The sequence below is a fragment of the Mustelus asterias genome, chromosome 1 (genome assembly GCF_964213995.1).
Source record: "Mustelus asterias chromosome 1, sMusAst1.hap1.1, whole genome shotgun sequence".
Taxonomy (NCBI): domain Eukaryota; kingdom Metazoa; phylum Chordata; class Chondrichthyes; order Carcharhiniformes; family Triakidae; genus Mustelus; species Mustelus asterias.
The window spans coordinates 77,936,520-77,964,473 of record NC_135801.1 but is presented as its reverse complement, the minus strand read 5'-3'; the positions used below and the strand labels follow the sequence as shown (position 1 = coordinate 77,964,473).

Below are 27,954 nucleotides of genomic sequence, written 5' to 3'. Positions count from 1 at the left end.
TTTTTAAAAAGACCAGCGATTTCCAGAAGACTCTTTTAAAGTTCTTGCAAAAAAAGTTGCCAGATGCCAATAGTCCAATACTGCAGAAAGCCAAGAGTATTGAAAGTGCAGATATGAAATTAGAAAGGAAATTAGGAAAGCAAAGAGAGGAAAACCCAAAGATGTTTTACGAACATATTAAGAAGAGGGAATCAGTAATCCAATTGAAGACCTGAGGCAAAGTGGATATTTTACTTAAGGAGGAGGAGTATAAAGTTCTGGATGGAATACACAATGTAAAGGAGGAAACATTAAATTGCTTAGCATCCTTCAAAGTGGATAAACCAACAGGCCCAGATGAAATGTACCCCAGGCTGCTAAGGGAAACAAGTGAAGAAGCAATGGAAGTCCTGACCATTGGTTTACATTCTTTCTGGTTACAGGCACGATGACGAAGGACTGGAGGACTTCTGCTGTTGTACCGTCGTTTAAACAAGGACAGAACAAATGATTACAGGCCAGTCAGCCTAAACTCGGTCGTGGGAAAATTATTGGGAAAAAAATCAGAGAAACCATTGAAATCACACACAATAAATTAATATTGCATCGCTTGTAATGATCTAAAATGCATTGCAGTAAAGAGTGGTGGAAGCAGATTCAACGGTAATTTTCAAAAAGAACCACTTGCAGAGTTGTGGGAAAAGTAGAGAGTGGGATGGATAGCTCATCCACTGCCCTGACTCTCCCCAGGATTGATTAGTGTGAATCCCAAAGTCACCCTATTCCCCTGCCTCAGGGTCACTTTCATCCTGACCTCAGTCAATCCTTTCCTTAGGGTTAATTTAGTCCGGATCCCGGAGTCACCCCCTTTTCCCCAGTCCCATTAATCCGGATCCCGGGGATTCTCTTTGAACCGGAAGTTTTGGCGCGGATTGTATCCGGTGCAAGGCCGGAGTAGAGCCGAGTCCCCCGGGCCTGAGCGGCGGCAGAGCCTGTCCTGGTCCCCGGGCCGTTGGGGCTCTCTGTGTCTTCGGGTGAAGATGTCGCCGCGCTGCCGGCCCTAAAGATCCAGGTGAAAGTTTCCCCATTTCCAACCAGCGGGTGAGGGCTCCTGGTTAATTAGTTAAACTGGTTAGTTGGGCAGCTTGAACTGGATTGAAGGTGATATCTAAATGTCAGGGTGGGGAAGAAGCTGCTCCCTGACTCTCACCATCAGCGTTAACTCTCCATGAAGCTGTTGGGGCTTCATTAAAACATAAACGTTTTATATCATTTATTGTGGGTCATTTAAGAGCAGCTTTTAAATCAGACGATTGAGCTGACTTTTAGTTTGAGTTAATTTTATCAGCTTAAAGTGTGAAATAGCACGAGGAAATACAATTTCAAGATTATAATAAATTAGAGAGATTCCAGCATCCCAACTCATAACGTTTTTTTAAATTGATTTTAAATAAGGTAAAATATCTGGAGGAGAAAAGAGCAATTAAATGTTTATCAAAATGTTGCATGAAGTGCAAATTTATAAAGACTTTTGTAATTTTCATTAATTGTATTAAATGGTTAAGTCAAACTAAATGTTTTGTGTAATTGATCTAATTATTTTGGAGACTTTGCTTGAATTGGCATTATTGATTTAATCTATTTGATATACATTCATCGTTTGTGATAAGATCCTGACTTTTAAAAAATTTATCTTTATATTTCCAGCATCATGCCTCAGAAGTTGCTTAAAAGTGCCCATTACATTGAACTAGGAAACTACCATTATTGGCCTGTTCTTGTACCACGAGGCATCCGGCTGTACACCTATGAACAAATTCCGTCCTTTCTTAAAGAGAATCCTTACATTACAGATGGATATAGAGCATATTTACCTGCGAAATTGTGCATAAAAAGGTGAGTTAGAGAGTAATTACACGTAAGATCTCCCAATTTATCAAAGTTTTACAATTTTTGGATACAAATGTATTTGTGGAATAAAAACCAGTCTCTTTTCATTTATCCCTCAAAGTCACGTTGCATTTTAGGAACTAATTTGGGAATATTGAAAATCTGGTCTCAATAACGAAAACATTATTTCTTAGTAATTTGATAAATGCAATGTATCTGAAATGGTCCATGTTGTACATAATGTTACGATGCATGTCAATACGTTCTACGTAGCTCACCAGAATAACTTAGGAAATTAGTTTTGATACCTTGATAGTTGCTCTTGTTTTTTTGCATTGGAATAATTTAATACTTTCCTTATAGTCTTTTCATTCTTTCGAACGAGACGGTGAATATCTGGAGTCATCTACTTGGATTTTTCCTGTTCTTCAGTCTTGGCATTTATGACATGACCATTGTACTTCCTGAAGCAAATGCCTCGAGGGATGATTATGTTATATATTCCATCTGTCTCTTCTGCTTCCAGGCAAGTTCTTTCGACATGTTTGTACATCGAAGAAATATCTTTGCAGGGTTCATTGGATTGCATGTTTTGTTTTGAGTGCCAGATACTCCAGTGACTTAAAATTGTGAACTGACAAGTACCTCTCTTAAAGGGCCATCTCACCATCCTGTTACTTCAGATTGTCATATGAGACAGAATAGTTGTACATCCTCTGCACCTAATCCAGGTTGCTGCTTATGGGTTACAAGTGCCCCATCCACACCCTAACACCCAAGCAAAAAAGTATTTCCCCACCCTTGTAGCTCTTAAATGTTCTAAACAGTAAACTGTTCCAGTTTTGTACTGCTTGTATTGGCAGCCACACTGGAAGAATACTAAATTTATTGTGTTTGGTTTATTTATTGTTATTTCTTCATATTGTTCTTTTCGTAGCAGACTTGAACTTGTTATGCTGCTGATTGTTCTTCTATTCTATTTTGCTATCTTTGCAGGCCGCAAAAGAGGTAGTTTATGCATACTTAAAGTAACTTTTATTCATTCAGTAACTTTGATTAACATTTACTCAGTAATTCAATAGAGAATTCACTGTTTAGCAAAATAAACTCTTCCATACCTTGTAGTAATAGTGAGGGAGACTGGTGTTGCTCTTGAGCAACAGTAACCAGAGGTTTATGTAGAGATTAGTAGAATACGTGTAAATAATTTATCCTCCAATGTGTCAAAGACTAGAGCCTAGATTTTCTGATTTGATCTTGTTTAATACTATTGGTGATTACTTTAAAATAGGTGAATTAACAGTGGGGTTTGCTGATTGTCAATTAGAAAAGCTAGGCTTTTAACAGTTGTTGCAACTGTTCATTATATCAATATAATGAAAAGTATTGTTGGTTATGTTCATCGCAGCACTTTTCTGGACTGAATCTAGTAGTCTTACTTTCCATAAAGTCAACAGTAGCATTGAAACTGACCACCACGTTGTGGTGCATGGTCCAATCAAGTGGGGGAAAGTTAAAAAGAATGTAGTTGTGGTAGGGCACACAAAATTAAGGGGATGGATGCGGTTCTTTGCAACTAAGAGCATGAATCCTGTAGGCCGTGTTGCCTGCCCAGTGCCAGGGCTAAGGATATCTCCTCCAAGCTGGAGGGGAACTTGGAGTGGGTGGAAAAGGATCCAGTTGTGGTGGTCGACATGGGCACCAACAATATAGGATGGACTAAGGAGAGGTTCTACTTGTAGCTAGGGGTTAAATTAAAACGATGAACCACAAAAGTAATAATCCCTGAATTACTGCCTCAGCCATGAGCAAATTGGCATTGGGTAAATAAGATCAGAGAATTAAATGTAGGTGTCCAGATCACCAACAACCTGTCCTGGTCCCCCCATGCCGACACTATAATTAAGAAAGCAAAGTAAATAGGAATAAGGAACCTTGGTTCTCGAGGAAGATTGTAACACTGATTAAGAGGAAGAGAGAGTTGTATGAAATGTACAGGCAGCAAGGAACACATCAGATGCTCGAGGAGTATAAAAAGTGCAAGAAGCTACTTAAGAGGGAAATCAGGAGGGCTAAAAGAAGACATGAGGTTGCTTTGGCAGACAGAGTGAAGGAAAATCCAAAGAGCTTCTATAGGTATGTTAGGAGCAAAAGGATAGTGAGGGATAAAATTGGTCCTCTTGAAGACCAGAGTGGTAGACTGTGTATGGAACCAAAAGAGATGGGGGAGATACTAAATGGGTTTTTTTGCATCTATATTTACTGAGGAAATGGGCATGGAGTCTACGGAAATAGGGCAAACAGGTAGGGAGGTCATGAAACCTTTACAGTTTAAAGGGGAGGAGGTGCTCGCTGTCTTGAGGCAAATCAGAGTGGATAAATCCCCAGGACCAGACAGGGTATTCCCACGGACCTTGAGGGAAGCTAGTGTTGAACTTGCAGGGGCCCTGGCAGACATATTTAAAATGTCAGTTTTCACGGGGGAGGTGCCGGATGATTGGAGGGTGGCTCATGTTGTTCCGTTGTTTAAAAAAGGTTCCAAAAGAAATCCGGGTAATTATCGGCCAGTAAGTTTGACGTCGGTGGTGGGCAAGTTATTGGAAGGTGTGATAAGGGATAGGATCTACAAATATTTGGATAGACAGGGACTTATTTGGGAGAGTCAACATGGCTTTGTGCGTGGTAGGTCATGTTTGAGCAATCTATTAGAGTTTTTCGAGGAGGTTACCAGGAAAGTGGATGAAGGGAAGGCGGTGGATGTTGTCTACCTGGATTTCAGCAAGGCCTTTGACAAGGTCCCTCATGGGAGGTTAGTTAGGAAGGTTCAGTCGCTAGGTATACATGGGGAGGTAGTAAAGTGGATTAGACACTGGCTCAATGGAAGAAGCCAGAGAGTGGTTGTGGAGGATTGCTTCTCTGACCGGAGACCTGTGACTAGTGCCGCAGGGATTTGTGTTGGGTCCATTGTTGTTTGTCATCTATATCAATGATCTGGATGATAATGTGGTAAATTGGATCAGCAAATTTGCTGATGATACAAAGATTGGAGGTGTAGTGGACAGTGAGGAAGGTTTTCAAAGCTTGCAGAGGGATTTGGACCAACTAGAAAAATGGGCTGAAAAATGGCAAATGGAATTTAACGCAGACAAGTGTGAGATATTGCACATTGGAAGGACAAACCAAAGTAGAACGTACAGGGGAAAGGGTAGGACTCTGAAGAGTGCAGTTGAACAGAGGGATCTGGGAATACAGGTACAGAATTCCCTAAAAGTGACGTCACAGGTGGATAGGGTCGTAAAGAGTGCCTTTGGTACATTGGCCTTTATAAATCGGAGTATTGAGTATAAAAGTTGGAGTGTTATGGTAAGGTTATATAAGGCATTGGTGAGGCCGAATTTGGAGTATTGTGTACAGTTTTTGTCACCTCGTTACAGGAAGGATGTAAATAAGGTTGAAAGAGTGCAGAGAAGGTTCACAAGGATGTTGCCGGGACTTGAGAAGCTGAGTTACAGAGAGAGATTGAATAGGTTGGGACTTTATTCCCTGGAGCGTAGAAGATTGAGGGGAGATTTGATAGAGGTGTATAAGATTTTGATGGGTATAGATAGAGTGAATGCAAGCAGGCTTTTTCCTCTGAGGCTAGGGGAGAAAAAAACCAGAGGGCATAGGTTAAGGGTGAAAGGAGAAAAGTTTAAAGGGAATATGAGGGGGGGCTTCTTCACGCAGAGAGTGGTGGGAATGTGGAATGAGCTGCCGGATAAAGTGGTAAATGCGGGGTCACTTTTAACATTTAAGAAAAACTTGGACAGGTTCATGGATGAGAGGGGTGTGGAGGGATGTGGGACTAGGCATAAAATGGTTCGGCACAGACAAGAAGGGCCAAAAGGCCTGTTTCTGAGCTGTAATTTTCTATGGTTCTATAAAGCCTACCAATGCCTCTACTTTCTCAGAAGACTGAGGAAATTTGGCATGTCAGCTACGACTCTCACCAACTTTTACAGATGCACCATAAAAAGCATTCTCTCTGGTTGTATCACAGCTTGGTATGGCTCCTGCTCTGCCCAAGATCGCAAGGAACTACAAATGGTCTTGGATGTAACCCAATCCATCACGCAAACCAGCCTCCCATCCATTGACTCTGTCTACACTTCCCGCTGCTTCGGCAAAGCAGCCAGCATAATTAAGGACCCCACGCAACCCGAACATTCTCTCTTCTACCACATTCCATCGGGGAAAAGATACAAAAGTCTGAGGTCACATACCAACCAACTAAGAACAGCTTCTTCCCTGCTGCTGCCAGACATTTGGACGGACTTACCTTGCATTAAGTTGATCTTTCTCTGCACCCTAGCTATGACTGTAACACTACATTCTGCGCTCTTGTTTCCTTCTCTATGAACAGTATGCTTTGTCTGTGTAGCACGTAAGGAACAATACTTTTCACTCTGTTAATACATGTGACAATAAATCAAATCAAAATGTATGGCTCAAAGATTGGTGTGGGAGAAATGGATTTTGATTCATGGGCCACTGGCACCAGGATTTGATTTGATTTATTATTGTCACATGTATTAATATATAATGAAAAGTATTGTTTCTTGCGCGCTATACAAAGCATACCGTTCATAGAGAAGGAAACAAGAGACAGTGCAGAACGTAGTGTTACAGTCATAGCTAGGGTGTAGAGAAATATCAACTTAATGCAAGGTAGGCCCATTCAAAAGTCTGGCAGCAGCAGGGAAGAAGCTGTTCTTGAGTCAGTTGGTACATGACCTCAGATTTTTGTATCTTTTTTCGACAGAAGAAAGTGGAAGAGAGAATGTCCGGGGTGCGTGGGGTCCTTAATTATGCTGGCTGCTTTGCCGAGGCAGCAGGAAGTGTAGACAGAGTCAGTGGATGGGAGGCTGGTTTGCATGATGGATTGGGCTACATTCACAACCTTTTGTAGTTCCTTGCGATCTTGGGCAGAGCAGGAGCCATACCAAGCTGTGGTACAACCCAAACGAATGTTTTCTATTCTGCATCTGTTAAAGCTGGTGAGAGTCTTAGCTGACATGCCAAATTTCTTTAGTCTTCTGAGAAAGTAGAGGCGTTGGTGGGCTTTCTTAACTATAGTGTTGGCATGGGGGGGACCAGGACAGGTTGTCGGTGATCTGGACACCTAAAAACTTGAAGCTCTCGACCATTTCTATTTCATCCCCGTTGATGTAGACAGGGGTATGTTCTCCACTACGCTTCTTGAAGTTGATGACAATCTCCTTCGTTTTGTTGATATTGAGGGAGAGATCATTGTTGCCGCACCAGTTCACCAGATTCTCTATCTACTGAGGAAAGGGGGAGCAATATCTTCACTTGAACCGTACTGGGGTCAGTGACTTGGTAAATCCTATAACTAAGGATGTAGAGTGGGGTGGGCAGGAGGATTCATGTAAGGGAACATTTGGAAAGAGAAAGAACAAAGGGATAGTGCAGAATAATGATATGGCTAATGGTATCAAGTGTGATAAGAAGGGGAACAGCATACAAACACAAGTGTTTCAGTAAATAATGTCAAAGTAGGCCAAAAAAGACAGAATTAAAGGCTCTTTATCTGAATGCTCATTGAATTCATAACAATATGAATGAATTGATGACAAAAATAGAAATAAGAGTGTTATGATAGCCATTTCAGAGACATGGTTGCAAGGTGACCAAGGTTGGCACCTGAATATTTGAGTATATTGTACATTGCCGAAGGACAGGAGGAATGGAAAAAGAAATGGGATAGTACTTCTTAATAAAGGATGCAATCAGTACAATAGTGAGATATAGTCAAGAAATAATGGTGGCTTGCAAGAAAAGTACTTCAATCGTTGAGGGTGACTTGAATATTCACATCAATTGAACAAATCAAATTGGTAAAGGTACCCTGGAGGATGAATTCATCGTGTTTTCGGGACTGTTTCTTAGAACAATAAGTTCTGGAAACTGGAAGGGAACAGGCTATTGTGGACTTGGTAATGTATAATGAGAGAAGATTAATTATTTATAGTGAAGGATCTTGTAGGCCAAAATGATCATAACATGGTAGAATTTCACAGTCAGTTTGAGATTGAGAAATATGGATCCATAACTAATCGTGAACTTAAATAAAGGCAATTATAAGGATGCGATGACAGAGATGCTTAAAGTGGACTATGTAAATAGGTTAAAAAGTGAGATGGTGGAGAAGCTGTGGCAGACATTTAAAGAGATATTTCATAACTCTCAACAAAGGCATTTTCTATTGAAAAAGAAAGACTTTACCAGAAGGATGCACCATCTGTAGCTAACTAAGGATGTTAAGTGTGGTATTAAATTGAATCAAAAGGAATACAATGTTGTGACGATTAGTGGTAGGCCAGAAGATTTGTAAAGTTTAAGAATCCAGCAAAAGATGTCTAAAAATATAGTAGGGAGAAATTGAAGAAAACTAGCAAGAAATATAAAAACAGACAGTGAAAGCTTCTACAAATATAAAAAAGCTAAGTATAGCTAAAGTGAGCATCAGTCCCTTGGTGGGCGAGACTGCGGAATTAATGATGGGAAACAAGGAAATGGCAGAGGCTTTGAATATTTTGTATCCATCTGTAGAATAGAAGACAACAAGCATCCCAAGAATAGATCAAGCAGCAAGAGGGAGGGTGCAACTTAAAACAATCTGTATTGTTTTAAGTTCCACCCTCATATCTGTATGACTTGATGGCCTACATCCTGGAGTCTTAAAAGAAGTGGCCACAGAGATAGTAGATGCATTGGTTCCAATCTTCCAAAATTCCCTAGATTTCGGAAAGGGTCTAGCGGATTAGAAGATTGAAATTTAACACCACTGTTCAAGAGAAAGGATGAGACAGAAAACAATAGGCCAGTTAACCTAATGTCTATCATTGAGAAAATGCTAGAATCCATTATTAAAGTGGTGCTGGTAGGACATTTTAGGAAATCATAATACTAACAGGTAGAGTCAGTGTGATTTTGTGAAATGGAAATAGTGTTTGATAAATCAATTAGGGTTCTTTAAGCAGGGTGGATAAAGAGGAACTAGTGGAAGTGTGGATTGGCACAGGCTGTTCTCTGGTAAGGATGTAAATGGAAAGTGGGAGGCCTTCAAAGGAGAAATTTTGAGAGTGCAGAGTTTGTATGTTCCTGTCAGGATTAAAGGCAAAGTAAATAGGAATAAGAAACCTTGGTTCTCGAGGGAGATTGTAACACTGATTAAGAGGAAGAGAGAGTTGTATGAAATGTACAGGCAGCAAGGAACACATCAGATGCTCGAGGAGTATAAAAAGTGCAAGAAGCTACTTAAGAGGGAAATCAGGAGGGCTAAAAGAAGACATGAGGTTGCTTTGGCAGACAGAGTGAAGGAAAATCCAAAGAGCTTCTATAGGTATGTTAGGAGCAAAAGGATAGTGAGGGATAAAATTGGTCCTCTTGAAGACCAGAGTGGTAGACTGTGTATGGAACCAAAAGAGATGGGGGAGATACTAAATGGTTTTATTGCATCCGTATTTACTGAGGAAATGGGCATGGAGTCTACGGAAATAGGGCAAACTGGTAGGGAGGCCATGGAACCTTTACAGATTAATGGGGAGGAGGTGCTCGCTGTCTTGAGGCAAATCAGAGTGGATAAATCCCCAGGACCGGACAGGGTATTCCCACGGACCTTGAGGGAAGCTAGTGTTGAACTTGCAGGGGCCCCTGGCAGACATATTTAAAATGTCAGTATTCACGGGGGAGGTGCCGGATGATTGGAGGGTGGCTCATGTTGTTCCGTTGTTTAAAAAAGGTTCCAAAAGAAATCCGGGAAATTATCGGCCAGTAAGTTTGACGTCGGTGGTGGGCAAGTTATTGGAAGGTGTGATAAGGGATAGGATCTACAAATATTTGGATAGACAGGGACTTATTAGGGAGAGTCAACATGGCTTTGTGCGTGGTAGGTCATGTTTGACCAATCTATTAGAGTTTTTCGAGGAGGTTACCAGGAAAGTGGATGAAGGGAAGGCGGTGGATGTTGTCTACCTGGATTTCAGCAAGGCCTTTGACAAGGTCCCTCATGGGAGGTTAGTTAGGAAGGTTCAGTCGCTGGGTATACATGGGGAGGTAGTAAATTGGATAAGACACTGGCTCAATGGAAGAAGCCAGAGAGTGGAGGCCTGTGACTAGTGGTGTGCCGCAGGGATCGGTGTTGGGTCCATTGTTGTTTGTCATCTATATCAATGATCTGGATGATAATGTGGTAAATTGGATCAGCAAGTTTGCTGATGATACAAAGATTGGAGGTGTAGTGGACAGTGAGGAAGGTTTTCAAAGCTTGCAGAGGGATTTGGACCAACTAGAAAAATGGGCTGAAAAATGGCAAATGGAATTTAACACAGACAAGTGTGAGATATTGCACTTTGGAAGGACAAACCAAAGTAGAACGTACAGGGTAAAGGGTAGGACTCTGAAGAGTGCAGTTGAACAGAGGGATCTGGGAATACAGGTACAGAATTCCCTAAAAGTGACGTCACAGGTGGATAGGGTCGTAAAGAGTGCCTTTGGTACATTGGCCTTTATAAATCGGAGTATCGAGTATAAAAGTTGGAGTGTTATGGTAAGGTTATATAATGATGTGGAGATGCCGGCGTTGGACTGGGGTAAACACAGTAAGAAGTTTAACAACACCAGGTTAAAGTCCAACAGGTTTATTTGGTAGCAAAAGCCACACTTTTGCTACCAAATAAACCTGTTGGACTTTAACCTGGTGTTGTTAAACTTCTTACAAGGTTATATAAGGCATTGGTGAGGCCGAATTTGGAGCATTGTGTACAGTTTTGGTCACCTAGTTACAGGAAGGATGTAAATAAGATTGAAAGAGTGCAGAGAAGGTTCACAAGGATGTTGCCAGGACTTGAGAAGCTGAGTTACAGAGAGAGATTGAATAGGTTGGGACTTTATTCCCTGGAGCGTAGAAGATTGAGGGGAGATTTGATAGAGGTGTATAAGATTTTAATGGGTATAGATAGAGTGAATGCAAGCAGGCTTTTTCCGCTGAGGCTAGGGGAGAAAAAAACCAGAGGGCATGGGTTAAGGGTGAAAGGAGAAAAGTTTAAAGGGAATATTAGGGGGGGGCTTCTTCACGCAGAGAGTGGTGGGAGTGTGGAATGAGCTGCCGGATAAAGTGGTAAATGCGGGGTCACTTTTAACATTTAAAAACTTGGACGGGTTCATGGATGAGAGGGGTGTGGAGGGATATGGTCCAAGTGCAGGTCAGTGGGACTAGGCATAAAATGGTTCGGCACAGACAAGAAGGGCCAAAAGGCCTGTTTCTGAGCTGTAATTTTCTATGGTTCTATGGTTCTAGTAGAAGTTGTATATTTGGATTTTCCAAAAGGCAATCAATAAGATACCATATAAAAGGTTACTACACAAAGTAAGAGCTTATGGTGTTGGAATGATATTAGCATGGAAAGAGTATTGGCTAATTACAGGAAATAGGATAAATGGGTAATTTTCAGGATGGCAAACTATAACTAAGAGTGCCACAGGGATCAGTACTGGGGCCTCAGCTATTTACGATCAATATTAATGACACAGAAGTGCAGAGTGTAGCCAGCTGGTTAAAATAGCCTTAAAAATATTCAATGACACAGCCTCCACTGATTGATGGGAAAGAGACTGCAAAACACTAACAACTCTCACTGAAGAAAATCCTCCTCATCTCTGTCTTAAATGAGTTTCTATACTGAAACTATGCCCCCTAGTTCTAGAGCACCCACAAGGTATAACATTCTCTCAGTATCAACCCTGTCAAGCCTTCTCAGAATCTTATAAGTAATCTTATAAGTACAGGCTCAACCAGATCAACCTTTCCTCATTATGCAACCCCTCATCCCAGGAGTCAGCTGAGTGAACTGTTTGGCAAATTGTTGGCAAATTTGATGACGGTACAAGTTAAGTAGGAAAGGAAGTTGAGAGGGATACAAATAATCTGCAGAGGGATATAAATCAGTTAAGTTAGTGGACAAAGATTTGACAGATGGTGTATAATGTGGGAAAATGAGAGGTTGCCCACTTTGGCAGGAAAATAGAAAAACAGCATATTTTAAATGGAGAGAGACGACAGAATGTTGCAGTACAGAGTGACCTGAGTGTTCTTGCACGAGTTGCAAAATGTTAGCATGTCAGTGTAGCAAGTAATCAGGAAGGTAAATGGGATGTTGGCCTTTATTGCAAGGGATATGGAGTATAAAAGTCAGGTAGTCTTGCTACACTTGTACAAGATATTGGTGAGATCAGATCTGGAGTACTGTATGTAATTTTGGTCATCTTAAGCAAGAAGAAACATATCTGCATTGGAAGCAGTTCAGAGACAGTTCACTCAGCTGACTCCTGGGATGAGGGGTTGCATAATGAGGAAAGGTTGATCTGGTTGAGCCTGTACTTATAAGATTACTTATAAGATTCTGAGAAGGCTTGACAGGATTGATACTGAGAGAATGTTATACCTTGTGGGTGCTCTAGAACTAGGGGGCATAGTTTCAGTATAGAAACTCATTTAAGACAGAGATGAGGAGGATTTTCTTCAGTGAGAGTTGTTAGTGTTTTGCAGTCTCTTTCCCATCAATCAGTGGAGGCTGTGTCATTGAATATTTTTAAGGCTATTTTAACCAGCTGGCTACACTCTGCACTTCTGTGAGATGAATTGCAGAGCTGATCACCCAGAGGCATAGTGAAGAAGTGCGAAGGTAGATGGTGACCATCCACAGTGTAGGAAACACCATGGTCCTGGGCCTCTCTGATAGGTATACACTTCTTAACACCTGTGATGAGGATAGGAACATGTGCCTTTGCCTGACAGCGAACATGTGGAATCTTCAAAGATACTTGTTTGTGATCCCTTACCGAGTACAAATAGGGCCCACTGCACGGCTTTGAACATTGGGCGGCATGGTAGCATAGTGGTTAGTACTGCTGCTTCACAGCTCCAGCGACCTGGGTTTGAATCCCGGCTCGGGTCACTGTCTGTGTGGAGTTTGCACATTCTCCGTGTCTGCGTGGGTTTCCTCCGGGTGCTCTGGTTTCCTCCCACAGTCCAAAGATGTGCGGGTTAGGTGGATTGGCCATTCTAAATTGCCCCTTAGTGTCCCGGGATGCATAGGTTCGAGGGATCAGTGGGTAAACATGTAGGAGAGGGCCTGGGTGGGATTGAGGTTGGTGCAGACTCAATGGGCCGAATGGCCTCTTTCTGCGCTGTAGGATTCTATGATTGAGCAAGGTCTAATTGGAGGTGTCCTCAGCCAAACGTGCTTGGACAAAGATGATGTTGTCTATGATTTCTTTCTATGTTCAGCTCTCCAGGCTTGCTTCATGGGAGTTGTGTGTATATTTCAGAACTTTCATAGTATTAACTGCCTGGGGCTGCTGAAGACTGCAGGTATGCCATGGAGTGGCTTTGCCCAAATTATTTTCTGACTGATTATTGATTCATATAGATGACTGGAATGTTTCAGGCCTGGAAATTCAAAGATGGTGCAAATCCCTTTGGCAGCTGTGCTCACTGCTTTCTTTCCAATGTGTTTACCAATTATAGGACTTGGCACAGGATTCAGAGAAGCAAAGCAATCTATTATGTTGTTAATAGCTTGGCATGAACTTGGCTTTCAATTGCATTGTCTAATACTGCTGAAAAACTTCACCGTCTTGTTAAAGCATAAGCATCCCCAGTGTTCCTTCATTGTCAGTTGTAAGTTGGCCCTCCTCATTTCTCAGTGCTCTACCCTTTTGATTATCCCCTTGCTTCCTATTTGCATTTAGACATTTTTGCTATTTTCCTATTTACTATTCTTTAAAGTGATGAGGGACAGAGACAGTTGCTTGGTTTTAAATTGGCATGATGTGGATAATAGTATGCCATGCTTATGACATAAGCTGTTTGCTTATTCATTACATCACTACAACAGGTTTTGAGATTTGCTAAAAAGTTGTAAATGGAACACCCATTGAAATCATTTTGCATGTACGGTTGGACATTAGGCAGCTTTTTGCAATATTTAAGTATTCTTACATTTCATTGTAATTAGTTTGGAGTATTTGTTTTGTAGGTTTGTATGCTATGTTCAGCGGGATATCACCTGTTCTGCTGTCATCGCTCTGAAAAAGCTAATCGACGCTGGATGGCCCTCGATTATGCTGGTATTGCCATTGGGATTTTAGGCTGCTATGTCCCTGCAGTGTTCTATGCCTTTTACTGTAATGAGGTGAGTTTCTTTACTCAATATGCTTAAACCTTGTATGGGTTGATTTCACACGATGATTAACAGCAATATTTCACATTTCTCTTTACTAACCAAGTGATAATTAAACCCTGATTGAAATTCATGCCATATCTAGTCACAAATAAGCAAAACCACAGGGTCACATTGAGAAATGTATTGCTTGTTAACAGGAAAAGCTCCCATCTCTCAAACATGCTGTGGTTGGGGAATGGGGAATAACATATTAGTTTAAATTACTGAGAGTAAATTATCTCTTTATAATATTGGGAAGACCAAGGCCATTATTTTTGGTCCTCACTGCAAACTCTAACTAGCTGCTGATCCAATCCTTGTCTTAGGGGATTGTTTCAGATTAAACCAGTCTGTTTGCATCCCCTTGGTATCACATTTGACCCTTAGGTGAGCTTCCCACCTCAAATCTGCAACGTCATTAAGACTGCCTATTTCCATCATTGGAAACAGTTGATGCCTTTGTTTCTGCACGACCCAACTATTTCAAAGCCCCTCTGGCTTAATTCTTACATTCAGCTCTACATAAACTTGAGATCATCCCACACTATGCTGCCCATGTCTTATATCACACTAAGTCCCATTCCCCTATCACCCCTCTGTTTGCTGACTTAGATTGGCTTCTGGCCAAGCAACATCTTGATTTTAAAATTCTCACCCGTTTTCAAATCCTCCATGTCATTGTATATCATATTTCTGTAATCTCCTTCAGCCCCACGACAGTCCGAGATATCCGCACTCCTCTAATTCTGGCCCCTTGGACATCCCCCAATTTTAATTGCTCCACCCTTGGTAGTCATGCCTTCAGTGTCTAGGCCCCAAACACTAGAGTACCCTCTCTTTACCTCTTCCTCATTCAAGAGACTCCTTAAAACCTACCTCCTTTGAGCAAACTTATAAGATCCTGAGGGCTAATGTGGAGAGAGGTCGCCCCTTTAGGATAGAGATGGGGAGAAATCTTTTCTCTGGAGATTGAGAGTCTTTAGAACTCTGCTTCAAAAGGTGGTTGAAGCAGAGTCTTATAGATTCTTGTTGCGCAGAAGCAAAAAGTTATTAGGGGTGGGTGGAAATGTGGAGTTGAGGTTACAATCAGATCAGCCATGATCTCTGAATGGCGGAGCAAGCTCAGAGGGTTGAGTGGCCTACTTCATAGTTTGTACATGTGTTCATAAGTGTTTGGGCATCTGACCTAATATCTCCATATGCACTTTAGTATCAAACTTGTAATGGTCCTGTGAAATGCTTTCATTGCATTAAAAGTGCTCTCTAAATAACATGTTTCGGTATTTTAAATGCAAATTAACTCATTGGATTATAGCATTTTTGTAAACTAATCTACTGCTAATAAATATGCTATCATATTCAATTGTGAGAGTGTCACATTAATAGAGTTACTAACATTTTCAATTAAAAGTGAAGTTTCCAACCCCAAAGCAATAGTTTGTATAAAAGACTTGATTGTATTTTTGTGCTTAGTATTGGCGACAGGTGTACTTAATAATGGTGCTGGCAATGATACTGGCAGTATTCTTTGCACAAATACATCCGTATTACCTCACTCAGCAGTGGTACAGCCTGCGTGCACTCATCTTTTGCTGTGTGTCTGTGTATGGATTTATCCCAACAATTCACTGGATTTGGCAGAATGGAGGGATGAGCACACCAATAGTCCAGGTGAGTGAGATAAAATTAGTTATTTTTAAAAATGTTTTTATTGAAAGTTTTCCATTTTATCAAAATGCAACAAATCCCAAAAATCAAGTACAGTACAGAGTAATCATTATTCCACATAAACCTACAGAAAGACCAGTGAACATTCATACAATGGTTGATAATTTGAACCATTTGTAATAGTTGTGGTTGCCGTCTCCTCTCGTACAGCTAAAGAAAGGATTCTAGAAAGAGTGGGGAATCTCACTATAAAACCATGAGCACATGGCCCCAAGGTACATGCCGTCCTCCACCAGATAATAGGGACAGAGCTGCACAATATACGGGATCCCTCATGAAGTAATATGCAACCAAATGGAGCCTAATTCATCATCCAAAGACCTCCAAGCAATGAAAGGATAACACAGAAAAGGGGGAACACCAGGATACTGCCATCGGTACAAGATGTGGCTCTCATACAGGAACCAGTAAGCAAAGGATTCATACAACTCACGTAGTCACACAACACAACCGACCTTCCTCCTCTCCAGTCATGTCAGAAGCACTGATCAGGCCCCTCCAATCACCCAAAAATTTAAACCATTTTCCACCAAGGAAACCCTACCCACAAGGAGAAGAAGAATCGTCAAGACACCCAATCATAGGGTATCTTGGGGAGAGAAACGACTCTCCTCCCAACAAGGGAAACTCTCTCGGGTTAACTATAACGAATCAGAGCCAAAATAAAAATGCCAAAGAGAAAGGAGCATCAGGATTATTCAATAGATGCCAGATGTGGTCTTTCAGCAAAAACTTTCACAGGAAAGATACCAGGAATGGCAGCACAATCTCACAAGAAACAGTATATTGTGCCCTCCCCCAGGAGTGGCCAACCGTCAAGAAGTTCGACAGTCTGGAAGTCTCCATGTAAGATTACTTGGAGGGGGTGACCTACTCCTCCAACCAGCCTAATCCCCAACCAAAGATAGACTCCCAACAATGCTGAACCAAAGCACCCAGACTCACACTCAGGCCCTGCAACCAATAGGATACTACATCCCCAGGAGAACCCAAGTCTCAAGAAGGGAAGCAGTCCAGAAACCCCCAAAAGGGGACTTCTCAGGTGAGGGCAACCAACTCCCCCTCCTAACATGCCCTCCGCCTGCTACTACTGCTCTAACCTGCTCAATAACACGCCAGAATAAGGACCAACAAACCAAAAATACTCAAAACACTCATACATTGAACAAAGCAAACTATCCCTGTCTCTAGGCATCCTAGACACGCTGTTTAAGCCCTGCATTCAATGGGATTTGAGCCATTTCCCTTCATCAGAGAAACTCTAACAACGGGATAATATGCCCATTGTGGATTCTGTAAGCCAAGTAATCAAGTGACCACTGTTACTACCCTCACAGCCAAGCCAAAGTAGAAGACCAACCTAACACGGCTAGATATCCAAGGATAGGTAACGATGCCCAGGCGTGCACCAGAACATAACCCCCCACTCCAACAACACCAGAGATGCCAACAACAAAAAGCACCCAGTCTTTTCCAGGATACATGATTTGTCTGCACCGTATTAGGAAACAAGCAAGGATTCATTAATCCCAAAATACTTTATAACCACAAAACAACTGAAATACAAATAAATGAGAGCCCATAAGTTCTGCGAGGACTCGTAGGCTCTTAACCACTCCCTCCATATTAAACCACTTGCCCACGTCCCTGCAATGATGCTACTCAACCATAATTGTAACAAAGGATATTAGGTGAAAAAAATCCATCACTCTGCCAGGATTATAAAATGAGAAAATTGATAAAATTCACACAGCTCTAGTAAATGGATGTCCCTGAGTTCACCAGGATATCAGGATAATAAACGAAAATTCACGACCATGCTCACTCACAGGATTGCCCCTATCAATGTGATAAGTCATGTAATGGGATCAATTAAGAGACGAATTTATGGGGGTTACATTCAAGGATTACTCTAAACAGGAATATTGGTGAAATTCACCTCCGAGGTCAGTTACAGGATTGCCCCCATCAATAGGAAAAAGCACAGTACAGGATCAACACCAGGATATAATTACAGAGGGTGCAACACTTGATTAATGAATCCTGATTTTCACAGGATAACAGGTGACAAATGCCTCTGTTCGTATATCATACACCCACGTCAGGATAAAAGACAATAACACAAAATCACAATGGAACAAAGTTCAAGATTAATGATGAACTGCAAGATATTATAACCATTCACAGAGCTTAAAGGTCAAAGCCATGAGAGGATTGTCAAGCAACATCCAGGATCCATCCAAAGTTTCACCTAAGCCTTTGCACCTCCAGCATGTCGTCGTCCCAAAGCCCTGGTAAAGAGAAACCTAGGCCCTGGTAGAAGGAAAAGACCTGTCGTGTCCGGCCATCTCAATTCAGAGGTCAAGACAATGTAAGACCAGTGGTCGAAGCCTTTGACCTACCCCAGGCCTCAAAGACCAGATGCAATGTGCTCCATCGAACTCGCAATACCCAGCTTTTAAATTGCAATTGTGAAAGCATGGCATCCCGTTCTCAAATTTGGCTGAGGATTCAACCCTAGCTTCCCTTGGGGAAACTGGGTGCACAGATACTCTCTCTGGCTCTATCTCCTCGAATCAACCAGGATGTTCGACATACCATGTAGCAGGATTTCCAAGGACTGACGGTAAGCCTCCACCAAGGAAACTGCCCTCTCGACTGACAGGATTCTTTCTTTGCTTCATCCATTCTCTTTAGGATATCTTGCAGTTCATCAATGTGAGCACCAATATTCTGTGCCGGGGAGCCAAGACCACCATCCACAACTTCACTCACACTGGCAGTCATCATCTCGATGCCTATGGCATCGCTGAAGCGTAGGCCCACTCACCAGCGAAACCGGCACTGTGAACTGGACCCCACCCTGGCCATCTCAAACCACCTGAAACAAGCATTTTCTCGAGTTAACTTGGCTCCCTGTCACTAAACTTTAGCCAGGTCTTCCAAGAACATAGCATAGATTATATACAATATGATCAAATAATTATGGGTGCTACATCAGGATAAATAAAAGGATTGAAGATGAGTAGCGCCAAAGCTTGTGAAAACGCAGCCCCTCCTATGCTTGCATTGTGTGACTCCCTAGATAAAATGAGTTTAAACTATACATAATGTAATGCTTGCGTTTGGGGCAAATAAAAAAACATGCTGGGATGGGTTAGTTGAAGCATCAATTTAAGTAAATAGTGCATCCTATCCAATAACATAATGCTGAATATGTATTAACAATTTTCATCAAATTCAACAATGTATTGTTGCATAGTTTCATTCATGAACAAATTAAATCAAACCTTGGATCTAGCTATTTTGGACAAATTAGCTTAGTTTCAAGACTACTTTTAACTTGGTGTGAAGATGCCGGCATTGGATTTTTAACTTGGTGTTTAGTAACAGAATCTTTTAATATTTTTAGATGGGGCGTTTGCATGCTTAAGATGCACAGGAAATAGAAGGAGTAAGCCACCAGACCCTTCAAGCTTGCCCTGCCATTTAATACCGTTCATGGCTGATCTATGCTGGCCTCCAGTCCTTTTCTGTGCCATTTCCCCATAGCCCTGTCTCTATTCCTCAATCTATCAAATATTTATCCACCTCCACCTTGAATACTTATAATGACCCAGCCTCCATCATCCTTGGGGGTAGAGAATTTCAGAGATTCACCACACAGAAGAAATTTCTACTCATGTGTTTTAATTTCATTCATGGGATGTGGGCGTTGCTGGCTGGGCCATTTATTGCCATCCTTGAGGGCAGTTGAAAGTCAACCACATTGCTGTGGGTCTGGAGTCACAGTAGGCCAGACCAGATAAAGATGGCAGATTTCCTTCCTTCAGGGACATTAATGAACTGGCCCTTTATCTTGTAGTTAAATCTTACAGCTAAAGTCATGACAAACAATAGCATAATAGAATGTGTTCAAAGACAATATCCCCCTCTTAAGATTCCAATTGTGTCTGTACCTTCTAGAAGGGCAACCTGAGAACTTCCTTATTGGAAAGGAATCAGTTAATACATTATTCTGGGTCATTCTTTGCACACATCAAAATTCCACATTACAGTATATTTCACATGGTGTGCATGGTCAACTTTTGCAAGCAGCAACTTGTGTATCAGGCTGTTCAGTGAATGTTTTCAGTGTTTCACAGAAAACAAAAGCCGAATTACGGGATGAAGAAGAAAGGCCTTGTTAAAGAGTATGAAATCATAGAAATCATAGAAACCCTACAGTGCAGAAGGAGGCCATTCGGCCCATCAAGTCTGCACCGACCACAATCCCACCCAGGTCCTACCCCCACATATTTACCCGCTAATCCCTCTAACGTACACATCTCAGGACACTAAGGGGCAATTTTTAACCTGGCCAATCAACCTAACCCGCACATCTTTGGACTGTGGGAGGAAACCGGAGCACCCGGAGGAAACCCACGCAGACACGAGGAGAATGTGCAAACTCCACACAGACAGTGACCCGAGCCAGGAATCGAACCTGGGACCCTGGAGCTGTGAAGCAGCAGTGCTAACCACTGTGCTACCATGCCGCCCCAAGCTAAAGTATGGTGTGTGTGCTTATCAAAGCAGATGGGATGTCGGTTATAGAATCATAGACATGTTACAATACAGATGGGAGCTATTTGGCTTAACATATCTGTGCCAGCTTTGAGCAAGAGAACCTCGGCTAGTGCCACTTCCCTGTCCTTTCCCTGTAGCCCTGCAAATTTACTCTCTTGTGTTTATTCAATTCCTGTTTGAAAGCCCCCCAATTGTATCTGCTGCCACCAAACTCTCGGACAGTTCATAATCATAACCACTCGCTAAGTAACATCTTTTCCTCAAATTACTATTGGTTCTTTTGCCATTCACCTTAAATCAGTGACCTGATACTTGACTCTTTCAGTAATGGGGAGTTTCTCTATCTGCTCTACTTAGAACCCTCATGATTTTGAACACTTGTATCAAATCTTCTCTATCATCTCTAGTGAGAGCAGTCCTAGCTTCTCTAATCTATCCACTTGACTGAACTTCTTCATCCCTGGAACCATTCAAATAAATCATCTCTGCATTTTCTCTGAAATCTTCACATCCTTCCTAATGTGCAGTGCCCATAATTGGACACACAGTCCAGTTGAGGTCGAACAAGAGTTTTATACAGGTTCATCAAAATGTCCTTGCTTTTGTGCTCCATGCCTGTATTTATAAAGAACACGCTTTCTCACATTACCCTTCAATAATTTATGCTTATCTATCCCAGGTGTCTCTTCATTAGTGTTTAGCAACAGAATTTTTAAAAATCTATTTGTTTGTGAGATGTGGGATTTGCTAGCCAGGCCAGCATTCATTGCCCATCTAATTGCCCTTGAAGATGGTGGCGAACTGATTTCTTGAACCATTGCATGTGGTGTAGGTATGCTTGCAGTGCTGTTAGGGAGGTCCAGGAGTTTGACCCACTGACAGTGAGGAATGGGGATTTAGTTCTAAGTCAGGCTAGTGCATGGCTTGAAGGGGAGCTTGCAGTTGATGTTCCCATGCATCTGTTGCCCTTATCCTTCTAGAGGATAGTGGTCGTGGGGTTTGGAAGGTGCACTTGGTGAGTACCTGAAGTGCATTTTGTAGACGATTGCCAGTGTGTTGGTGGTGGAGGGAGTTGGTGTTTGGGATGCCAATCAAGTAGGCTGCTTTTTCCTGGATGGTGTCAAGCTTCTGGAGTGTTATTGGAGCTGCACTCACCCAGCCAAAGAGAAAGTATTTATCACACTCCTGGCTTGTGCTATTTAGATTATAGACAGGCTCTTGGGGGAGGGTCAGGTGGTGAGTTACTCACTGCAGGATTCCGAGCATCTGACCTCTTGTAGACACGGTATTTATATGGCTAGTTTAGTTTCTGGTCAATGGTAATCCCCAGAATGTTGGGGGTTACAAATTGAGTGATGTGATGCCTTTGAATATAAGAGGCAATGATTATATTCCCTCTTGTTGCAAATGGTCATTGCCTGACACTTGAGTAGTGTGAATATTACTTGCCAATTGTCAGTTCAAGTCTGGATGTTGCCCAGGTCCTTTGCATTTGGACATGGACTGCTTCAGTATCTGAGGAGTTGCATATGGTGCTGAACAATGTGCAATAATCAGTTTTTCTCAGGGCTCTTTGACGACATATTCTGCCAAATGTTGCTTTGGTGTCAAGGGCAGCCACTCTCAACATCAAGAATTCTGCAGGACAAGGGCATAAGTAGTTGAACATTCAACTAACAGAACAAGATAGGTATGGAATAAGTTTAAGCCTAATTAGACAGAAAGCATGCCCAGGGATGCATGGCTAGAGTAGATCACTGAAGTAGACTGGCACAATACTGGAGGGATTAAGAAGTGAGCAGGATGATCTTAGTTCACTGCAGTGGGGAAAGACTGGGTATTTGGGAGGTGAAGTATGGATGAAGACCTGAACTGGTACTCTGAATAACTTGTGGTTTGAAGGGAGAAGACTGATTAATGGAAAATTTTATCTTAAGTGATAAAAGGTGTGAAGTCATTGGCTCACTTCAGTCTTAGGTTACAGGCTGACATCAATTTGTATATCGGTAAACGGTATACAAATAAGGAAGTATACAGAGGAGTTCTACTCTGAGGAGTCTGAGCCCCACAGCCTTTCATGCTTTTTCGCATGGAGGTTTTTTCTATATGGGTTGCTGCTGCACACCTCACACTTCTTTCACTTGCCCAGAAACACGTTGTCATCATCTGGGGCAGAGACCCCTCTTTAGAGGAGTCCTCCCCCTTAACATTGGGGACTTGGGGTGGAGAGTGTTGCAAGTTGCAGTCCCATACAACTGTAAAATCCATCAGTTCACGAACTCCGAAGGAGCCTGCCTTAACTGCGGCTGTAGAGTCCGTTGACCATGTGTATGTAGGTCGTTGTAGACTGCACCCCTTTTTGAGTTTAAAAAACTTTTTGTTAGCACTTCAGCTCTATGCTCAGCCCTGTTGAGATCCTACATGCATGGTGGGGGGCCATAGCAACCCCTTTAATCACATTTTGATTTGATGTTTTAAGTTTCATTTGTGATTTGTTGTGTTTCTGACGGTATATCTTTAAAGGGCTGTCCTGTGTTTTGTCCCTCAGTTTATTTGATTTTAATTAATTATTTGATTTGCCACCAAAATAGGGAGGGGGGTACTACCATTAACAGTGAATATTTGGCAGAAAACAAACCTTGAATCAGTATTAAAGGTGTTCCTTTCCTAACACAAACATAAACGTAGAGGACTGCAGCCCCTGCCATTGCCCAACCACCCATGGTCTCAAGTCATTTCGGCCCCATACTCTAAAATTCCTTTGCTAAAATCTATCTTTTCACCTTTTAAACTGCTCCTTAAAGGGAACCAAATGTAATATTTCCAAGTTGGTTGACAACATGAACCTTGGTGGGGAGGATGATAAGAGGCTTTAAGGTGTCTAGAACAAGGGGTCACAGTCTCAGGAAAAGAGGTAGTCCATTTAGGGCTGAGATGGAGAGAAACCTTTTCACTCTGTGAACTTGGCCTCCACAGCCTTCTGTGGTAGATAAGACACTGAAAATGGAATTATAGAACCCTATAGTGCAGAAGAGACCACTCAACCCATAGTCTGCACTGACTCTGACAGTATCTTAGCCAGGACCCCCCCCCCCCCTCCCATTGCACACCTTTCCCATGGCTAATGCATCTAGCCTGCACATCTTTGGACTGTGGGAGAAAACCAGAACACCGAGGAAACCCATGCAGACACGGGGAGAAAGTGCCAACTTCACACAGTCACCAAAGGCCTGATTTGAACCCAGGTACTTGGAGCAGCAGTGCTAGCCACTGTGCCACTATGCTGCCCATCTAGAAAATATTTCTAGATTAATAAAGGATAGATTTCTAGACTCTAAAAGCGGGGATATAGACGATTATTCATGATCATACTGAATGGCAGAGCAGGCTCAAAGGTCGAAATGGCCTATTGCTACCCCTATTTTCTATGAATGAATAGTGGTTCATAGCAGAAATTGATGTTTGGATTTTTACTTAAAAACATAAAATGTATCTGAACGAAATCATTAAGTTTAACCCTAATCATTTTGTGTAACTTCTCATAATTCAATTACTTTATCTTCCCAGGCATTTGTTCCACGTGTATTTGTGATGTATTTGATCGGTGCAGTAGCTTTCTTTCTCTACATCACAAAAATTCCAGAAAGATATTTTCCAGGTGAGTAGAGGTTAAAGTTTGATTTTTCAGACAATCACAACTAATATGAAAGCTAGCTACATAACCAGCCTCAGGATGTGATTTGTTACAACATCCTATACAAACTTATAACACAATGTAAGTTTCAGCCTCCCAAATGAGTCTAATATGTGAAAGAGAATGATGTGTTGGAATTATACCAAGCTGAATCAAAATACTAAAGGAACAAGACTGCACATCCAGGAGTAATTAGTTCATTTATTTTTGACGATATTTTGGCATTCCTTTTACCCTTTCGCTTTGAACTAGTTTCTTGATCTACTCCCCCTATTCAAAGGTTTAAAATAGTTTGCCCAGTAGATAGGTTTAGTTTAAGACCTTACTTGAAAGAGCATTTAAAAACAAAACCATTAGTATGTTTACAATTTTTATGATTAAACACTTCAACATCCTAATGCTACTTTGATCTAGTGATGCAGGTTAAAATTTTGTCCTCATTGTAATATTCTTTGAATGGTGGAGCATAAATTAATATTTCTATCTTTTACAGGGCAGCTCAACTACCTCGGTTCCAGCCATCAGTGCTGGCATGTCCTTGTTGTACTGATGTTTTATTGGTGGCACCAAACTGGAGTCTACATCACACAGTATAGACACAACCAACCCTGTTCTCAACTAATGAATACCTAACTGCTACATAAGTGTCTTGTAGTTCGGTGAACAATTTCCTTAGAAGTGCCTGTTAAAGAATCTGTAGTACTGCACTGAGCAAGGCTATGGGCAGGGGAATGACAAGTGTGTTAAAGTTATACTGCTGAATTTATTTGTTTATTAATCTGTATATATACACAGACATTTTTGTTTAAAGAGAGCAGTTAGTTTCCAGATGCGTATAATTATACACTGCAGATATTTTCCAGTAGCTTTTTCTAAGATGTTTGAGGTATTTATATAAAGAGCTTACACTTTAATGTGTAATAGTCATCCTTCAAATAATGTGTTCCTTATCCTGTTAGTAAGATATTATGGAACTTGAGACTCAAGTGATAAATGTCACATACTGGTCTCACGTAAGAACCTGCAAAGGTGAACTGGGCGAGATTGCTGATTGCTTGTTGTAACGATAATGAATCAAGTTATGCACATGCAGACTTGCATTGGCCAGGTGTCGAAATCTCAAATTTAGTGAGTGGGTGGTCTTTTAACCTTGGCTCTGTGCTGTATTACACCTTTATTACCCCTGATTGCAAGCCCAAGTAGTCTTAAGACTGTCTCCTAGGGAGTCACCTCACTCCATCACTACTTTGTGTTCGCCATAAATAAAAAGAATAAAATGTGTTCTTCTTTCCAATCTATGTACACTGGAGTTTGCTATTAAGTCCTATTCCTTCATGAGCTGGGAGACAGATAAAAGGAGGAGAGCAGAGTGTTTGCTGAAATTAAACTATAACATGTTATCAACTAGCCCAATATTAAAATGCATCCATAAAAATAAAATCAGGGAGAGAATTGACAACTGCTTAATCTCCTTATCGAGACAGTATCCTCCAGATCTATATTTAGGGATAGTATAGACAGAATTCAAACATGTGGCATTTAATCTTCATGAATAAGAACAGCCATTTCTAAAATGTTTGATAATCTACCTACATTTAGTAATAAGTAACATTGAATGAATTTTCATTTACTGAAAGATTCAACTTTGATCAGGTTGTACAGATTACTGGTGTTGAATGCCACTGTCCTGATAGTGTAGCAAATGATCAGACAGTTTTCTGAGTACCTTAAAGTTGTCACCTTGGTGACCGATTGGTCAGGTTGACCATTTCTCTGAGGGGAATTGATATTTATTGTGGGAGTATAAGAGGGAGAACGTGTATTACTTCTACCTCGATAAGCTAAAGAGAGCAAGTAGGCAGCTAGATTTTCTTGTTACCTTAAAGTTCTCTGCTGAACTGGCTAGCCAGGGTATTATAGCATATTAGAACAGATCAAGCATAACTGATGGATAAAAGATTCTAGTAAATCTGAAAAGGGAAAAAATATTTCTATTTTCCTTTTAAAAAAAAAAAATCTTTGGTATTTGAACTAATTCTTCAAAGGATGGAACAATTACTGAGCAACACCAATGGGTAAATTTTATAAATCTGTGCTCCCTTCCCAGAACTTCAGAGTATTATGTTCTAAGCTTATCCTTTGATATAAAATTAGTGGAGGGCTACGTGCAATGTGCAAGGTTTTTTGGTGTTTTGTGCAAAGAAAATTTCTTATCTACCAGTAGAACCTGTGCTGTTTGAATATGATGGTACTTAGTGTAATTACATTTGATTCACACTTGTTTTTTATTCCTTTTTACTACTTGCCCTTAAAGGACAAGCTAGTCATGTGATGCAATGCTAAAGCTGTGTGCATTTAACAGACTGGAAAAGATTGTATAAATCCTGAAATTGTAAATTTATTTTTAGAGGGGTGTGGTGTGAGGAAGAAAGAGGGGGATGAAGTTGTTGAGAGTTCAATATGACAAACTATATGGAGCTTTGTTCATTTTTCCCTGGTGTTATAAATAAAAACATTTTCCAACACAATTGATTCAGTTATTTCAATATCTGCTTAATTACACGAGGTGCTGTGAAAATTATCTTGGGAGGTAGCAATGAAGCAAAACAGTTGGGATTTTTTTTCATAAATCTCACCAAGGCCCATTTGCAGAATGCAAAAATGTAAAAGAATAGACAGATCAGGAAAATCCAAAATAATTGGGCAACAAAGCTAATTTTAAAAGTATGTAAATTATGCGAGGAAGGCGGCTCTAAGTGAAATAATTAACCTACAAAACAACAATCTTAATTTTAATAAGATGCAAACATGATCCTTAAAAATCAAAAATATAAACCTTACCCAATTTTCCTTTTGGTGACTTCAATTGGAAAGGGAAAGTAGTGCAGAATAGGAAATACTTAAAAATTGTGTTTAAAAAAGCACACTAAACATTATTGACCTAACAGATAAAGAAAGACTTGGGCCTGAATTTTAGACTTCCCCACCGGCAAGTTTGCAGACATGAAATATCATAGGTAGGCTTCCTGCTGTGTTCCTACCCACTCCAACCTCAGCAATTTTAGGCTGGGGCAGGCAAGGCCTCCGATCTTTGCCCTATTTGAGGGTCTTAGAAGCCAATTACTTAAGGGCCGTTTCACATCCAACTGACAGGAGGAATTCCCGAGGATGTGGAAAGCCCAAAAATGATCAGCTTCAGGATTTGGGCAGGATGTCCGTGTGCACCTCCATCAGAAGCCCCTTAAGATTGGGTAGCCAAAGGATCTCCCTCACGCCTTGCCTTTTACACCCCAACTCCTCACCTGAAAACCTCAAAATTCATAGGCACCAGCAACTGCTGCAGGGACGAGAAAGCTGCAGGCCAAGCAGGTTGGCGAGCAGCTCTAAGGCGGGAGCCCCTCCTGAGGGCAGAAGTCCTGCCTGCAGTCAATTAACACTGAGCACAGAATGGCTGCAGGGCAGGCAGTATTGGCAGGATCCTTGCTGACTCTCTGGATGGCAGGTCAGGAAATGCCACCATTCTAAAAATCCTGGCCATAAGGAAACAAACAAGGGTTAGCAAAGAGGCATGCACTAAGTACACAGCAAAAGAATGAGAAATGTGGAGTGATTAAGAAAGAAATCAAAAACAATTAGGAAGACAAATATAAAATATTTTACAGGCACATCAGAAAAGGCTGTGATAGCAATAGAATTAAGGGATATAATACAACAGGTAATGATAGATGGCAGAAATATCAAATAATTATTTGGCTTCCATATTTACCAGGGAGATTGAATGACAAGATGAGTAAAGTATGCATTTAA

At 41.2% G+C, this 27,954-nt stretch overlaps 1 protein-coding gene across 7 annotated transcripts; it reads left to right on the top strand.

Annotated features, from left to right (window-relative positions):
• The first annotated feature begins 908 nt into the window (after positions 1-908).
• paqr3a (progestin and adipoQ receptor family member IIIa) lies at positions 909-27,727 on the top strand. Of its 7 annotated transcripts, none has more exons than XM_078213837.1 (7): positions 909-1,051; positions 1,687-1,875; positions 2,233-2,395; positions 13,971-14,126; positions 15,717-15,827; positions 24,021-24,111; positions 24,641-27,727. In XM_078213837.1, exons 2-7 carry the CDS (start codon positions 1,691-1,693, stop codon positions 24,778-24,780), a joined length of 846 nt encoding a protein of 281 aa, XP_078069963.1. In that variant the 5' UTR covers positions 909-1,051; positions 1,687-1,690; the 3' UTR covers positions 24,781-27,727. The 7 variants fall into 7 exon arrangements, with proteins under 7 accessions (XP_078069963.1, XP_078069959.1, XP_078069960.1 ...); XM_078213833.1 differs by having other exon boundaries at positions 15,630-15,827; XM_078213834.1 differs by having other exon boundaries at positions 916-1,080; positions 15,630-15,827.
• Positions 27,728-27,954: the final 227 nt, after the last annotated feature.